Source organism: Rhinoderma darwinii, unplaced genomic scaffold (genome assembly GCF_050947455.1).
Source record: "Rhinoderma darwinii isolate aRhiDar2 unplaced genomic scaffold, aRhiDar2.hap1 Scaffold_540, whole genome shotgun sequence".
Lineage (NCBI taxonomy): Eukaryota > Metazoa > Chordata > Amphibia > Anura > Rhinodermatidae > Rhinoderma > Rhinoderma darwinii.
Window position 1 is genome coordinate 249542 of NW_027464090.1, and position 16249 is coordinate 265790.

Genomic DNA, 16249 nt, shown 5'->3' on the forward strand with positions numbered 1-16249 from the left:
TGCTCTTCATGGGCGGTCTGCGCTTCATGGGCGGCTTGCTCTTCATGGGCGGCTTGCTCTTCATGGGCGGTCTGCGCTTCATGGGCGGCTTGCGCTTTATGGGTGGCTTGTGCTTCATGGGCGGCTTGCTCTTCATGGGCGGCTTGCGCTTCATGGGCGGCTTGCGCTTCATGGGTGGCTTGCGCTTTATTGGATGGCTTGCTCTTCATGGGCGGCTTGCTCTTCATGGGCGGCTTGCTCTTCATGGGCGGTCTGCGCTTCATGGGCGGCTTGCGCTTTATTGGATGGCTTGCTCTTCATGGGCGGTCTGCGCTTCATGGGCGGCTTGCGCTTGATGGGTGGCTTGCTCTTCATGGGCAGGCTTGCGCTTCATGGGCGGGTTGCGCTTTATGGGTGGCTTGTGCTTCATGGGCGGCTTGCTTTTCATGGGCGGCTTGCTTTTCATGGGCGGCTTGCTCTTCATGGGCGGCTTGCTCTTCATGGGCGTCTTGCTCTTCATGGGCGTCTTGCTTTTCATGGGCGTCTTGCTCTTCATGGGCGTCTTGCTCTTCATGGGCGGGTTGCGCTTTATGGGTGGCTTGTGCTTCATGGGCGGCTTGCTTTTCATGGGCGGCTTGCGCTTTATGGGTGGCTTGCTCTTCATGGGCGTCTTGCTCTTCATGGGCGTCTTGCTTTTCATGGGCGGCTTGCTCTTCATGGGCGGCTTGCTCTTCATGGGCGTCTTGCTCTTCATGGGTGGCTTGCTCTTCATGGGCGTCTTGCTCTTCATGGGCGTCTTGCTCTTCATGGGCGGCTTGTGCTGACATAAAGACGTGAAGCTTCGGGATTTCCTTTCTTCTTTACATTTTGCAGGTTGGAGATTTCACCTTCCCTTTGGAGACTGTGAAGAAAATGAAAGAAGTTGTGGACGGCTCAATGTCCACCGAGCACCACGTACAGAGGGACGATATCAGATCATATAAGGACCTCTGCAGCAACAGCGCTCTACCGGAACTGCGCGACCTGTGCCAGACCGACCAGTCCAACCTCATGGCGGAAACGCTGCGCGCTCTTGGTAATAAGTTCTTGTCATGAATGCATTGTAGATTAGGGCTCGTTAGCTGCTATGAAGGTTTCAGCAGATGCAGGTCACTCTTTGTATAATGAAAGTCACACAATTTTCCCATATACTTTCCAAATCAATTCTTCATGATTTTCAATATCTCTGCTTGCTCCCTTTTGTTTTCTTCATGTGATGATGACACAGGAGCTCTGTGACTGTACTTTACCTGTAGAGACCTAGAAAACTGTCCAGCGCTCGGACAGGAAGTGAACGGGTTAAACTTTTCATGATATAAAGAGTAACGTCCATTATTAAAACTGGAACACCCCTTTAAAAAACAATAGGGACTCCTGCACGCGGCAGAGACTGTATGGACCTATTAGCCTCAGCCATACCGGCACCGCCAGACTCTGTATTTATGGAGGTATTCTCCGCTAGCAGCAGTGCCCCTTATATTACATAGAGCAACCACCACAAGACCTCAATATGTCTCCTTATGAAATCCAAGGTTCAGTATATGGGGGTACAAAATACAGAGGTATAGTATATGGCGGTGCAGAATATGGAGGTGCAGAATATGGAGGTTCAGTATATGGAGGTTCAGTATATGGGGGTACAAAATACAGAGGTATAGTATATGGCGCTGCAGAATATGGAGGTTCAGTATATGGCGCTGCAGAATATGGAGGTTCAGTATATGGCGGTGCACAATATAGAGGTTCAGTATATGGAGCTTCAGTATATGGAGCTTCAGTATATGGAGGTTCAGTATATGGAGGTTCAGAATATGGAGGTTCAGTATATGGAGGTTCAGTATATGGCGGTTCAGTATATGGCGGTTCAGTATATGGCGGTGCAGAATATGGAGGTTCAGTATATGGAGGTTCAGTATATGGCGGTGCACAATATAGAGGTTCAGTATATGGAGGTTCAGTATATGGGGGTTCAGTATATGGAGGTTCAGTATATGGAGGTTCAGTATATGGAGGTTCAGTATATGGCGGTGCACAATATAGAGGTTCAGTATATGGAGGTTCAGTATATGGGGGTTCAGTATATGGAGGTTCAGTATATGGAGGTTCAGTATATGGAGGTTCAGTATATGGAGGTTCAGTATATGGCGGTGCACAATATAGATGTTCAGTATATGGAGGTTCAGTATATGGAGGTTCAGTATATGGAGCTTCAGTATATGGAGGTTCAGTATATGGAGGTTCAGTATATGGAGGTTCAGTATATGGAGGTTCAGAATATGGAGGTTCAGTATATGGAGGTTCAGTATATGGCGGTTCAGTATATGGCGGTGCAGAATATGGAGGTTCAGAATATGGAGGTTCAGTTTATGGAGGTTCAGTATATGGCGGTGCACAATATAGAGGTTCAGTATATGGCGGTGCACAATATAGATGTTCAGTATATGGAGGTTCAGTATATGGAGCTTCAGTATATGGAGGTTCAGTATATGCAGGTTCAGTATATGGCGGTGCACAATATAGAGGTTCAGTATATGGAGGTTCAGTATATGGCGGTGCACAATATAGAGGTTCAGTATATGGCGGTTCAGTATATGGAGGTTCAGAATATGGAGGTTCAGTATATGGCGGTGCACAATATAGAGGTTCAGTATATGGAGGTTCAGTATATGGCGGTGCACAATATAGAGGTTCAGTATATGGAGGTTCAGTATATGGAGGTTCAGTATATGGAGGTTCAGTATATGGCGGTTTAGTAGATGGCGGTTCAGTATATGGAGGTTCAGAATATGGAGGTTCAGTATATGGAGGTTCAGTATATGGCGGTGCACAATATAGAGGTTCAGTATATGGAGGTTCAGTATATGAAGGTTCAGTATATGGATGTTCAGTATATGGCGGTGCACAATATAGATGTTCAGTATATGGCGGTTCAGTATATGGAGGTTCAGTATATGGAGGTTCAGACTATGGAGGTTCAGTATATCGAGGTTCAGTATATGGCGGTGCACAATATAGAGGTTCAGTATATGGAGGTTCAGTATATGGGGGTTCAGTATATGGAGGTTCAGTATATGGAGGTTCAGTATATGGAGGTTCAGTATATGGAGGTTCAGTATATGGCGGTGCACAATATAGATGTTCAGTATATGGAGGTTCAGTATATGGAGCTTCAGTATATGGAGGTTCAGTATATGGAGGTTCAGTATATGGAGGTTCAGTATATGGAGGTTCAGAATATGGAGGTTCAGTATATGGAGGTTCAGTATATGGCGGTTCAGTATATGGCGGTGCAGAATATGGAGGTTCAGAATATGGAGGTTCAGTTTATGGAGGTTCAGTATATGGCGGTGCACAATATAGAGGTTCAGTATATGGCGGTGCACAATATAGATGTTCAGTATATGGAGGTTCAGTATATGGAGCTTCAGTATATGGAGGTTCAGTATATGCAGGTTCAGTATATGGCGGTGCACAATATAGAGGTTCAGTATATGGAGGTTCAGTATATGGCGGTGCACAATATAGAGGTTCAGTATATGGCGGTTCAGTATATGGAGGTTCAGAATATGGAGGTTCAGTATATGGCGGTGCACAATATAGAGGTTCAGTATATGGAGGTTCAGTATATGGCGGTGCACAATATAGAGGTTCAGTATATGGAGGTTCAGTATATGGAGGTTCAGTATATGGAGGTTCAGTATATGGCGGTTTAGTAGATGGCGGTTCAGTATATGGAGGTTCAGAATATGGAGGTTCAGTATATGGAGGTTCAGTATATGGCGGTGCACAATATAGAGGTTCAGTATATGGAGGTTCAGTATATGAAGGTTCAGTATATGGATGTTCAGTATATGGCGGTGCACAATATAGATGTTCAGTATATGGCGGTTCAGTATATGGAGGTTCAGTATATGGAGGTTCAGACTATGGAGGTTCAGTATATCGAGGTTCAGTATATGGCGGTGCACAATATAGAGGTTCAGTATATGGAGGTTCAGTATATGGCGGTGCACAATATAGAGGTTCAGTATATGGAGGTTCAGTATATGGAGGTTCAGAATATGGAGGTTCAGTATATGGAGGTTCAGTATATGGCGGTGCACAATATAGAGGTTCAGTATATGGCGGTTCAGTATATGGAGGTTCAGTATATGGAGGTTCAGTATATGGAGGTTCAGAATATGGAGGTTCAGTATATGGAGGTTCAGTATATGGCGGTTCAGTATATGGAGGTTCAGTATATGGAGGTTCAGAATATGGAGGTTCAGTATATGGCGATACAGTATATGGCGGTGCACAATATAGAGGTTCAGTATATGGAGGTTCAGTATATGGAGGTTCAGAATATGGAGGTTCAGTATATGGAGGTTCAGTATATGGCGGTGCACAATATAGAGGTTCAGTATATGGAGGTTCAGTATATGGCGGTGCACAATATAGAGGTTCAGTATATGGCGGTTCAGTATATGGAGGTTCAGTATATGGAGGTTCAGAATATGGAGGTTCAGAATATGGAGGTTCAGTATATGGCGGTTCAGTATATGGAGGTTCAGTATATGGAGGTTCAGTATATGGAGGTTCAGTATATTCCCCCGCTCACTGCGGCCTTTGTCCAGCAATATAACACGGACCGGTCAGCGCTTTTATACATCCCACAATGGGAGGAGTTACAAAACGGATATAAACATTCAAGTAGAAAATGTCACGTTTATAAGTGTCGATCAAATCGTCCATATAAAGGTCCATCATCGTAATGTAATGACATGTATAAGATTGTGTTTAGTGAAGATCCAAGAAGGCGTCTTATTCAGATAAAGTGGCAGATCGCAGCAGATCTCCTGATCAGTCACAGTATTCTGCCGCTGCGCAGACTCGGGGGGGAGAAATCTATGCACGTGTCTATATTATATGGATGATCATACAAACAATGGCGCTCACCCAATTATTATAAGTAACTGAATCTCTTCTCCGGATGATGAGCGGCCGGGGACGTTGAGTGCTTTTTCCTTTGTGGATGTAGACACTGTATACTGTACTTTATCCCTACACGTGACCCCCAGTGATATCATCGCCTGCATTGCTCTATTTCCTTTGAGATCCTCAGAGCCCTTTCGTATCTAGACCCTGCCACGTGGTTTTATCCAGTCATATTTGTCATGATTTCGGACCATGGCACCTACATTGGTGATATTGGTCGGGTCAAGTAGGACTCTTTGATTTCAATAGACTTACGCTGGGGTCTGGGATCCATACACTTGATGCCTGTACCTTGTTTTCTCTCCGGCGCTCTTGTACGCATGCGTGGTTGCTAAGACACTAACCTGGCGCTCTTTTGACAGCCGCTCACGTGATTTAGTGCTGAGCATGCGCAGTTGGACTACATGAACGCCGTAGATGTTTGAACTTGGCGCACTACACGTCCCATGTTATGTACCTTCGTTTTGGGTGAGCGCCATTGTTTGTATGTTCATCCATATAATATAGACACGTGCATAGATTTCTCCCCCCCGAGTCTGCGCAGCGGCAGAATACTGTGACTGATCAGGAGATCTGCTGCGATCTGCCACTTTATCTGAATAAGACGCCTTCTTGGATCTTCACTAAACACAATCTTATACATGTCATTACATTACGATGATGGACCTTTATATGGACGATTTGATCGACACTTATAAACGTGACATTTTCTACTTGAATGTTTATATCCGTTTTGTAACTCCTCCCATTGTGGGATGTATAAAAGCGCTGACCGGTCCGTGTTATATTGCTGGACAAAGGCCGCAGTGAGCGGGGGAAACGTTGCACCTTTTTCACTGATGGGGGAATAAACTTTCTATTTTTTGAACCTTGGAGTGCTGCCTCTTTCTCCTTACATTTGTATACCATTGGGGATTTACAAGGCGGATCCCTGGAGGCTTGCACCCTTATGCCCTGGAGGTTTTTGTTCTACTGTGCTAACCATACACCTTCTCTTTGAGGTTCAGTATATGGCGGTGCAGAATATGGAGGTTCAGTATATGGCGGTGCAGAATATGGAGGTTCAGTATATGGCGGTACAGAATATGGAGGTTCAGTATATGGCGGTACAGAATATGGAGGTTCAGTATATGGCGGTGCAGAATATGGAGGTTCAGTATATGGCGGTGCAGAATATGGAGGTTCAGTATATGGCGGTACAGTATATGGAGATGCAGAATACTGAAGTTCAGTATATGGCGGTACAATATATGGCGGTACAGAATATGGAGGTTCAGTATATGGCGGTGCAGAATATGGAGGTTCAGTATATGGCGGTACAGTATATGGAGATGCAGAATACTGAAGTTCAGTATATGGCGGTACAATATATGGCGGTACAGAATATGGAGGTTCAGTATATGGCGGTGCAGAATATGGAGGTTCAGTATATGGCGGCACAGTATGTGGAAGTACAGAATACTGAAGTTCAGTATATGGAGGTTCAGTATATGGCGGTACAGTATATGGAGATGCAGAATACTGAAGTTCAGTATATGGCGGTACAATATATGGCGGTGCAGAATATGGAGGTTCAGTATATGGCGGTGCAGTATGTGGAGGTACAGAATACTGAGGGGCAGTATATGGCGGTGCAGTATGTGGAGGTACAGAATACTGAGGGGCAGTATATGGCGGTACAGTATTTGGAGGTACAGAATATTGAAGTTCAGTATATGGTGGTGCAGAATATGGGGGTTCAGTATATGGCAGTACAGAATATGGAGGTTCAGTATATGGCGGTAAAGAATATGGAGGTTCAGTATATGGCGATACAGTATGTGGAGGTGCAGAATACTGAAGTACAGTATGTGAAGATACAGAATACTGAGGGGCAGTATATGGCGGTACAGTATGTGGAGCTATAGAATACTGATGTTCAGTATATGGGGGTGCAGAATATGGAGGTTCAGTATATGGCGGTACAATATATGGCGGTGCAGAATATGGAGGTTCAGTATATGGTGGTACAGAATACTCAAGTTCAGTATATGGCGGTACAGTATATGGCGGTACAGAATACAGAAGTTCAGTATATGGTAGGCAGTATGTGGAGGTACAGAAAACTGAGGTTCAGTATATGGCAGTGCAGTATGTGTAGGTACAGAATACTGAGGTACACTATATGGTGGTGCAGAATATGGAGGTTCAGTAAATGGCGGTGCAGTAGGTGGGGGTACAGAATTCTGAGGTTCAGTATATGGCAGTGCAGAATATGGAGGTTCAGTTTATGGCGGTACAATATATGGCAGTGCAGAATATGGAGGTTCAGTATATAGAGGTTCAGTATATGGCGGTACAGAATATGGAGGTTCAGTATATGGCAGTACAGAATACCAAAGTTCAGTATATGGCGGTGCAGTATGTGGAGGTACAGATTACTGAGGTTCAGTATATGGCGGTACAGAATATGGATAGTTCAGTATATGGCAGTGCAGAATATGGAGGTTCAGTATATGGAGGTACAATATATGGCGGTCGGGGAATATGGAGATTCAGTATATGGCGGTGCAAAATATGGAGGTTCAGTATATGGCGGTACAGTATATAGCGGTACAGAATACTGAAGTTCCGTATCTAGTGGTACAATATGTGGAGGTAAAAAATACTGAGGTTCAGTATATGGTGGTACAGTATATGGCGGTGGAGAATATGGAGGTTCAGTATATAGAGGTTCAGTATATGGCGGTAGAATATGGAGGTTCAGTATATGGTGGTACAGAATACTGAAGTTCAGTATATGGCGGTACAGTATATGACAGTACAGAATACCAAAGTTCAGTATATGGCGGTGCAGTATGTGGAGGTGCAGAATAATGAAGTTCAGTATATAGTGGTACAGTATGTGGAGGTAAAGAATACTGAGGTTCAGTATATGGTGGTACAGTATATGGAGGTTCAGTATATGGCGGTGCAGAATATGGAGGTTCAGTATATGGAGGTACAGAATACTGAAGTTCAGTATGTGGCGGTGCAGTATGTGGAGGTACAGAATACTGAGGTTCAGTATATGGCGGTGCAGAATATGGAGGTTCAGTATATGGCAGTGCAGAACATGGAGGTTCAGTATATGGTGATACAGTATATGGCGGTACAGAATACCGAAGTCCAGTATATGGAGGTGCAGTATGTGAAGGTTCAGTATATGGCAGTACTGAATTCTGAGGATCAGTATATATCAGTGCAGAATATGGAGGTACAGTATATGGCGGTACAATATATGGCGGTGCAGAATATGGAGGTTCAGTATATGGCGGCACAGTATGTGGAGGTACAGAATACTAATGTTCAGTATATGGCGGTGCAGTATGTGGAGGTACAGAATACTGAGGTTCAGTATATGGCGGTACAGTATGTGGAGGTTCAATATATGGCGGTGCAGAATATGGAGGTTCAGTATATGGCGGTGCAGAAAATGGAGGTTCAGTATACGGCAGTACAGTATATGGCGGTAAAGAATACTGAAGTTCAGTATATGGCAGTACAGTATGTGGAGGTTCAGTATATGGCGGTGCAGAATATGGAGGTTCAGTATATGGCGGTGCAGAATATGGAGGTTCAGTATATGACGGTGCAGAATATGGAGGTTCAGTATATGGCGGTACAGTATGTGGAGGTAAAGAATACAGAGGTTCAGTATATGGCGGTACAGTATGTGGAGGTTCAGTATATGGCGGTACAGAATACTGAGGTTCAGTATATGGTGGTACAGTATGTGGAGATACAGAATACTGAGGGTTAGTATATGGCGGTACAGTATGTGGAGCTATAGAATACTGATGTTCAGTATATGGCAGTGCAGAATATGGAGGTTCAGTATATGGTGGTGCAGAATATGGAGGTTCAGTATATGGCGATACAGTTTATGGCGGTGCAGAATATGGAGGTTCAGTATATGGCGGTACAGTATGTGGAGGTAAAGAATACAGAGGTTCAGTATATGGCAGTTCAGTATGTGGAGGTACAGAATACTGAAGTTCAGTATATGGCGGTACAGTATGTGGAGGTACAGAATACTGAGGTTTAGTATATGGCAGTGCAGAATATGGAGGTTCAGTATATGGCGGTACAGAATACTGAAGTTCAGTATATGGCGGCACAGTATGTGGAGGTACAGAATACTAAGGTTCAGTATATGGCGGTGCAGTATGTGGAGGTACACACCCCCCCCTTGTAGATTGTGCCATACAGCGCCCCCACCTCCCCCTTGTAGACAGTGCCCCAAAACAAAACAAAAATTGTACTCACCTCGGCCCCATTCACACAATGATCTGAGCTGCTCCATGATGGGATCCTTGCGTCGGCCTGGGGTGATCCTGTCGCCTGGTACAGAGTTTCCCAACCTTTTCGGACACGAGGCAGCACTGGAAAAATAACATTTCCTCAGGACCCCTACCAAAAATAGTTTCCAGAAAGACAGAAAATTGCTAAAAACAAGCACCACACTCGTAGGTTCTGTTCACACAGCGTTTATTGTAAGGAAAAAAAATCTGCCTCAAAATTCCTTCAGGAAGTGACAGCGTCGTGTGACCATCAGCCCCCCACTCTCAGTAATGACCGTCAGCCCCCCACTCACAGTAATGACCATCAGCCCCCACTCACAGTAATGACCATCAGCCCCACTCACAGTAATGACCATCTGCCACCCACTCACAGTAATGACCATCAGCCCCCCACTCACAGTAATGACCATCTGCCCCTCACTCACTGTAATGACCATCAGCCCCCCCACTCACAGTAATGACCATCAGCCCCCCACTCACAGTAATGACCATCAGCCCGCCACTCACAGTAATGACCATCAGCCCCCCACTCACAGTAATGACCATCAGCCCCCACTCACAGATTCTCCCTGTAGGTAATACCACACAGCCCCCTGTAGGTAGTGCCACACAGCCCCTTGTAGGTATTGCCACAGCCCCCTGTAGATAATGCCACACACAGCCCCTTGTAGGTAGTGCCATACAACCCCCTGTAGGTAGTGCCACACAGCCCCCTGTAGGTAGTGCCACACAGCCCCTTGTAGGTAGTGCCACACCCCAGCCCTGTAGATAGTGCCACACAGCCCCTTGTAGGTAGTGCCACACAACCCCTTGTAGGTAGTGCCACACAGCCCCCTGTAGGTAGTGCCACACAGCCCACTTGTAGATAGTGCCAGACAGCCCCCTGTAGATAGTGACACACAGCCCCCTGTAGGTAGTGTCACACAGCCCCCTGTAGATAGTGACACACAGCCCCCTGTAGGTAGTGCCACACAGCCCCCTGTAGGTAGTGTCACACAGCCCCCTGTAGGTAGTGCCACACAACCCCCTGTAGGTAGTGTCACACAGCCCCCTGTAGGTAGTGCCACAGAGCCCCTTGTAGGTAGTGCCACACAGCCCCCTGTAGGTAGTGCCACACAGCCCCCTGTAGGTAGTGCCACACAGCCCCCTTGTAGGTAGTGCCACACAGCTCCTTGTAGGTAGTGCCCCACAGCCCCCTGTAGGTAGTGCCACACAACCCCCTGTAGGTAGTGCCGCACAGCCCCTTGTAGGTAGTGCCACACAGCCCCCTGTAGGTAGTGCCACACAGCCCCTGGTAGGTAGTGCCACACAGCACCCTGGTAGGTAGTGCCACACGGCCCCCTGGTTGGTAGTGCCACACAGCCCACTTGAAAGTAGTGTCACACAGCCAACAGCCCCTTTGTAGATAGCACACCTCCCCCTTCCTGTAGATAGCGGCACTGTAGCTCCCTAAATGAGCGGATTCCCCCTCTGGCCGGGGATTCCGCTCCTGGAGCGCTCAGCTTGATGTCTCTGTCCATATATGGACAGTGACATCAGGGGCAACTCCTGAAGTGGAATCCCCGGCCACAGCGTTGCAGACGCTGTGACCGGGGATTCCACTCCAGGAGAAGCCCCTGTCGTCTGTGTCCATTTATGGACAGTGATGTCACTGGCTTCTCCTGGAGTGGAATCCCCAGTCACAGAGTTGGCAACGCTGTGGCCGGGGATTCCACTTCAGGAGTTGCCCCTGATGTCACTGTCCATATATACTATCCCTAGTGTGCTATACAGGAGGATTACATTGTGAGCTCCTTGGGACAGGGATGATGAGAGTGATACATTGCGTGTTCAGAAATTAGCGATTCTGAAATTAGCAGGGGAAGGAAACCAGCGCAGCGCCCCCTAACACCTGCTGGAGTGATGCGCACTGTGCAATTGCACAGGTCGCACACCCCTAAGGCCAGCCCTGCTCCCGACCTGCTGTCTAAAGCACTGAACACGCAATGTATCACTCTCATCATCCCTGTCCCCAGGAGCTCACAATGTAATCCTCCTGTATAGCACACTAGGGATAGTATAATAAGAATAATGCTGTCAGTCCGTATTTGGGGTGAGGGAGAAGACTTATAGACTGTAGCTGATGTGGCCCCTGGTTGGGATCGGTCGTGGGGCCACAGTCTACAATAATATGTTACTGATGTGTGGATTTATAGACCATGAGATATACTGCAGTGTGTATACATATGAGCTGTGTGTATATATATATATATACACTACCGTTCAAAAGTTTGGGGTCACCCAGACAATTTTGTGTTTTCCATGAAAACTCACACTTATATTTATCAAATGAGTTGCAAAATGACTAGAAAATATAGTCCAGACATTGACAAGGTTAGAAATAATAATTTTCTCCTTCAGACTTTGCTTTGGTCGCTCCATTTGCAGCAATTCCAGCATTGCAGACCTTTGGCATTCGAGCTGTTAATTTGCTGAGGTAATCGGGAGACATTTCCCCCCCCATGCTTCCAGAAGCCCCTCCCACAAGTTGGATTGGCCTGATGGGCACTTCTTGCGTACCATACGGTCAAGCTCCTCCCACAACAGCTCTATGGGGTTGAGATCTGGTGACTGCGTCGGCCACTCCATTACAGATAGAATACCGGCTGCCGGCTTCTTCCCTAAATACTTCTTGCATCATTTGGAGGTGCTTTGGGTCATTGTCCTGTTGTAGGATGAAATTGGCTCCAATCAAGCGCTGTCCACAGGGTATGGCATGGTGTTGCAAAATGGAGTGATAGTGTTAAGGATCTGCCAGGCACAGCTTCTGTATCCACGCCCATAGGTAATCAGTCTGCACCTGCTTCTATGTCTGTGAGACTGACTCCATCTTCCACCACTCAGGATGGCAGGCTTAGGAGTGGGAAAACCTATCACAGCCTGGCCAGACAGAGCTAACTCCCGCCCTCTGTCTATTTATACCTGCCTTTCCTGTTCCTCCTTGCTTGTGATTCTTCTCTGTTGGTTTCCTGGCCCTGCTGCAGCTTCTTGAACTACTTGTCCTTGCTTCGTATTGACCCTGGCTTACTGACTACTCTTCTGCTCTGCGTTTGGCACCTCGTACTCTCCTGGTTTGACTCGGCTCGTTCACTACTCTTGTTGCTCACTGTGTTGCCTTGGGCAACTGCCCCGTTTCCCTTTGTTCTGTGTTTCCTTGTCTGGTTGTCTGTCGTGCACTTACTGAGTGTAGGGACCGTCGCCCAGTTGTACCCCGTCGCCTAGGGCGGGTCATTTCAGGTAGGCAGGGACTGAGTGGCGGGTAGATTAGGGCTCACTTGTCTGTTTCCCTATCCCTGTCATTACAGATAGCCTTCCTTATTCAAAATCCCTTTTACCTTGTACAAATCTCCCACTTTACCCCAGACCATCACATGACCTCCACCATGCTTGACAGATGGCGTCCGGCACTCTTCCAGCATCTTTTCAGTTGTTCTGCATCTCACAAATGTTCCTCTGTGAGATCCAAACACCTCAAACTTCAATTCGTCTGTCCATAACACTTTTTTCCAATCTTCCTCTGTCCAATGTCTGAGCTTTTGCCCATATTAATCTGTTCCTTTTATTAGCCAGTCTCAGATATGACTTTTTCTTTGCCACTCTGCCCTGAAGGCCAGCATCCCGGAGTCGCCTCTTCACTGTAGACGTTGACACTGGCGTTTTGCGGGTACTATTTAATGAAGCTGCCAGTTGAGGACCTGTGAGGCGTCTATTTCTCACACTAGAGACTCTAATGTACTTGTCTTGTTGCTCAGTTGTGCCGCGGGGCCTCCCACTTCTCTTTCTACTCTGGTTAGAGCCTGTGTGTGCTGTCCTCTGAAGGGAGTAGTACACACCGTTGTAGGAAATCTTCAGCTTCTTGGCAATTTCTCGCATGGAATAGCCTTCATTTCTAAGAACAAGAATAGACTGTCGAGTTTCACATGAAAGCTTTCTTTTTCTAGCCATTTTGAGAGTTTAATCGAACCCACAAATGTAATGCTCCAGATTCTCAACTAGCTCAAAGAAAGGTCAGTTTTATAGCTCCTCTAAACAGCAAAACTGTTTACAGCGGTGCTAACATAATTGCACAAGGGTTTTCAAGTGTTTTCTAATCATCCATTAGCCTTCTAACACAGTCAGCAAACACAATGTACCATTAGAACACTGGAGTGATGGTTGCTGGAAATGGGCCTCTAGACACCTATGTAGATATTGCATTAAAGACCAGACGTTTGCAGCTAGAATAGTCATTTACCGCATTAACAATGTATAGAGTGGATTTCTGATTAACCCCTTAGTGACCAGCCCATTTTAGGCCTTAATGACCAAGCTATTTTATTCGTTTTTCTATAGTCGCATTCAAAGAGCTATAACTTTTTTATTTTTTCGTCTACATAGCTGTATGAGGACTTGTTTTTTGCGGGATTAGTTGTGCTTTTTAATAGCACCATTTTTGGGTACATATAATTTTTATATTAACTTTTATTAACCTTTTTGGGGGGGATTATAAAAAAAACCTGAAATTCCGCCATTGTTCTATGTGTTTTTAAATTGACGCCGTTCACTGTGCGACGTAATTAACATGTTACCTTTATTCTATGGGTCGGTACGATTACGGCGATACCACATATGTGGAGGTTTTTTTATGTTTTACGACTTTTGCACAATAAAAACACTTTTGAACTAAAATTATTTGTTTTTGCCTCGTCGCTTTCCAGGAGCCGTAATTTTTTTATTTTTCCATCAATGTAGTGATTTTTTGGGCTTGTTTTCTGCGGGACGAGACGTAGTTTTGATTGGTACTGTTTTGGGGTACATGGGACTTATTGATTCATTTTTATTATGACTTTTTTGGGGGGCAATGGAAAAAAATAGCAATTTCGCCATGGTTTTTTTCGTTTTTTTTTTACGGTGTTCACTTTGCGGTTTAAATTACATATTAACTTTATTAATGGAGTCATTACGGTCGCGGCGATACCACATATGTGTACTTTTTTTTTTTTTTACACTTTTACTAAATAAAACCACTTTTTATGGAAAAAAATGGTTTTATTTATTTTTTTACTGTACTTTTTATTAATAATCTTTATTTCACTTTGATGACTGATTTTATTAGTCCCACTAGGGGACTTTACTGTGCGATGTTCCGATCACTGCTATAATGCTCTGGTATACTTCGTATCAGTGTAAATCTGACAGGCAATCTGTTAGGACGTGCCTCCGGCGCGTCCTAACAGGCATATGTCCAGGGCAGACCTGGGGGCTTTTATCAGTCCCCCGGCTGCCATGACACCCCATCGGAGACCCGCGATTGCATTCGCGGGCCGCCGATGGGTGACAGAGGGAGCGCACTCCCTCTGTAAACAAAGTTAAATGCCGCGGTCGCTATTGACGGCGGCATTTAACGGGTTAAACGGCCACGATCGAAGTAAACTTCGATCGCGGGCGTTGGAGCAGGAGCTCAGCTGTCATCAGACAGCAGAGCCCCGGCTCCTGCCTGCACGGGAGACCCGTGCAGGACTTAGACTAGGCTGACGTGAAAAGGCGTCAGCCTAGCCTAAAGCCCATTAGTGAATCACGTAAAAAGGCGTATTAGTGGTCACTAAGGGGTTAATATAATGTTATCTTCATTGAAAAAAACGGTGCTTTTCTTGCAAAAATAAGGAAATTTCTAAGTGACCCTAAACTTTTGAACGGTAGTGTATAAATATATGAGCTGTGTGTTTCCCTCCAGGTCACGTCGCAGACAGGTTGGATGAATGTGAAATTTGCGCCTTTGCGGCCTGCACTGGCTGTTAGTCGTCCGCTGCCGCTGATTTTCCCTCTGCTCTTGCAAGTCTCATTGCTCATTATGTCACGTGTGAAGAGTTGCTGAGCCCAATAATAAAGAGCTGTGACAAGATCATCTCATGTATTGTGTTTACTGACCACTAAAATCACACAAACGATAGGGTACACACAGATCCCGGAGAGAAACGGCGACACTGGACAATGGAGACAAGTAAGAAATACAGGCCAAAGCCGACAATATACTGGACCATATACAGGCCAACATACAGGATGATATAAAGGACCATATACAGGACAATATACAGGACAACATACAGGACAACATACAGGATAATATACAGGACAACATACAGGACAATATACAGGATAATATACAGGACAACATACAGGACAATATACAGGACAACATACAGGACCATATACAGGACAATAACCAGGACAACATACAGGACAATATGCAGGACAATGTACAGGACAAGATACAGGACAATGTACAGTACAACATACAGGATAATATACAGGACAATATACAGGACAATATACAGGACAACATACAGGACAACATACAGGACAACATACAGGACAACATACAGGACAACATACAGGACCATATACAGGACAATAACCAGGACAACATACAGGACAATATGCAGGACAATGTACAGGACAAGATACAGGACAATGTACAGTACAACATACAGGATAATATACAGAACAATACACAGGATAAAATACAGGACAATATACAGAACAACATACAGGATAATATACAGGACCATATACAGGATAATAAACAGAACTAACATACAGGATAATATACAGGACAATATACAGGATAATATACAGAACAACATACAGGACAATATACAGGACAATATACAGAACAACATACAGGACAATATACAGGATAATATACAGGCCCATATACAGGATAATAAACAGAACTAATATACAGGATAATATACAGAACAACATACAGGACAATATACAGGATAATATACAGAACAATATGCAGGAAAATATACAGAACAATATACAGGATAATATACAGAACAATATACAGGATAATATACAGAACAAAATACAGGACAATATACAGGATAATAAACAGAACAACATACAGG

The 16249-nt window shown here is 45.1% G+C and overlaps 1 protein-coding gene across 1 annotated transcript in view; it reads left to right on the forward strand.

The window, feature by feature from the left end:
- The window catches only part of LOC142722923 (guanylin-like), an 18801-nt gene extending 3643 nt beyond the window's left edge, over window positions 1-15158 (forward strand). The window contains exons 2-3 of the mRNA XM_075848911.1: window positions 853-1054; window positions 15070-15158. Coding sequence (XP_075705026.1) covers window positions 853-1054; window positions 15070-15134 — 267 coding nt within the window. The 3' untranslated portion in view covers window positions 15135-15158. The remainder of the gene's footprint in view (window positions 1-852; window positions 1055-15069) is intronic.
- Window positions 15159-16249: the final 1091 nt, after the last annotated feature.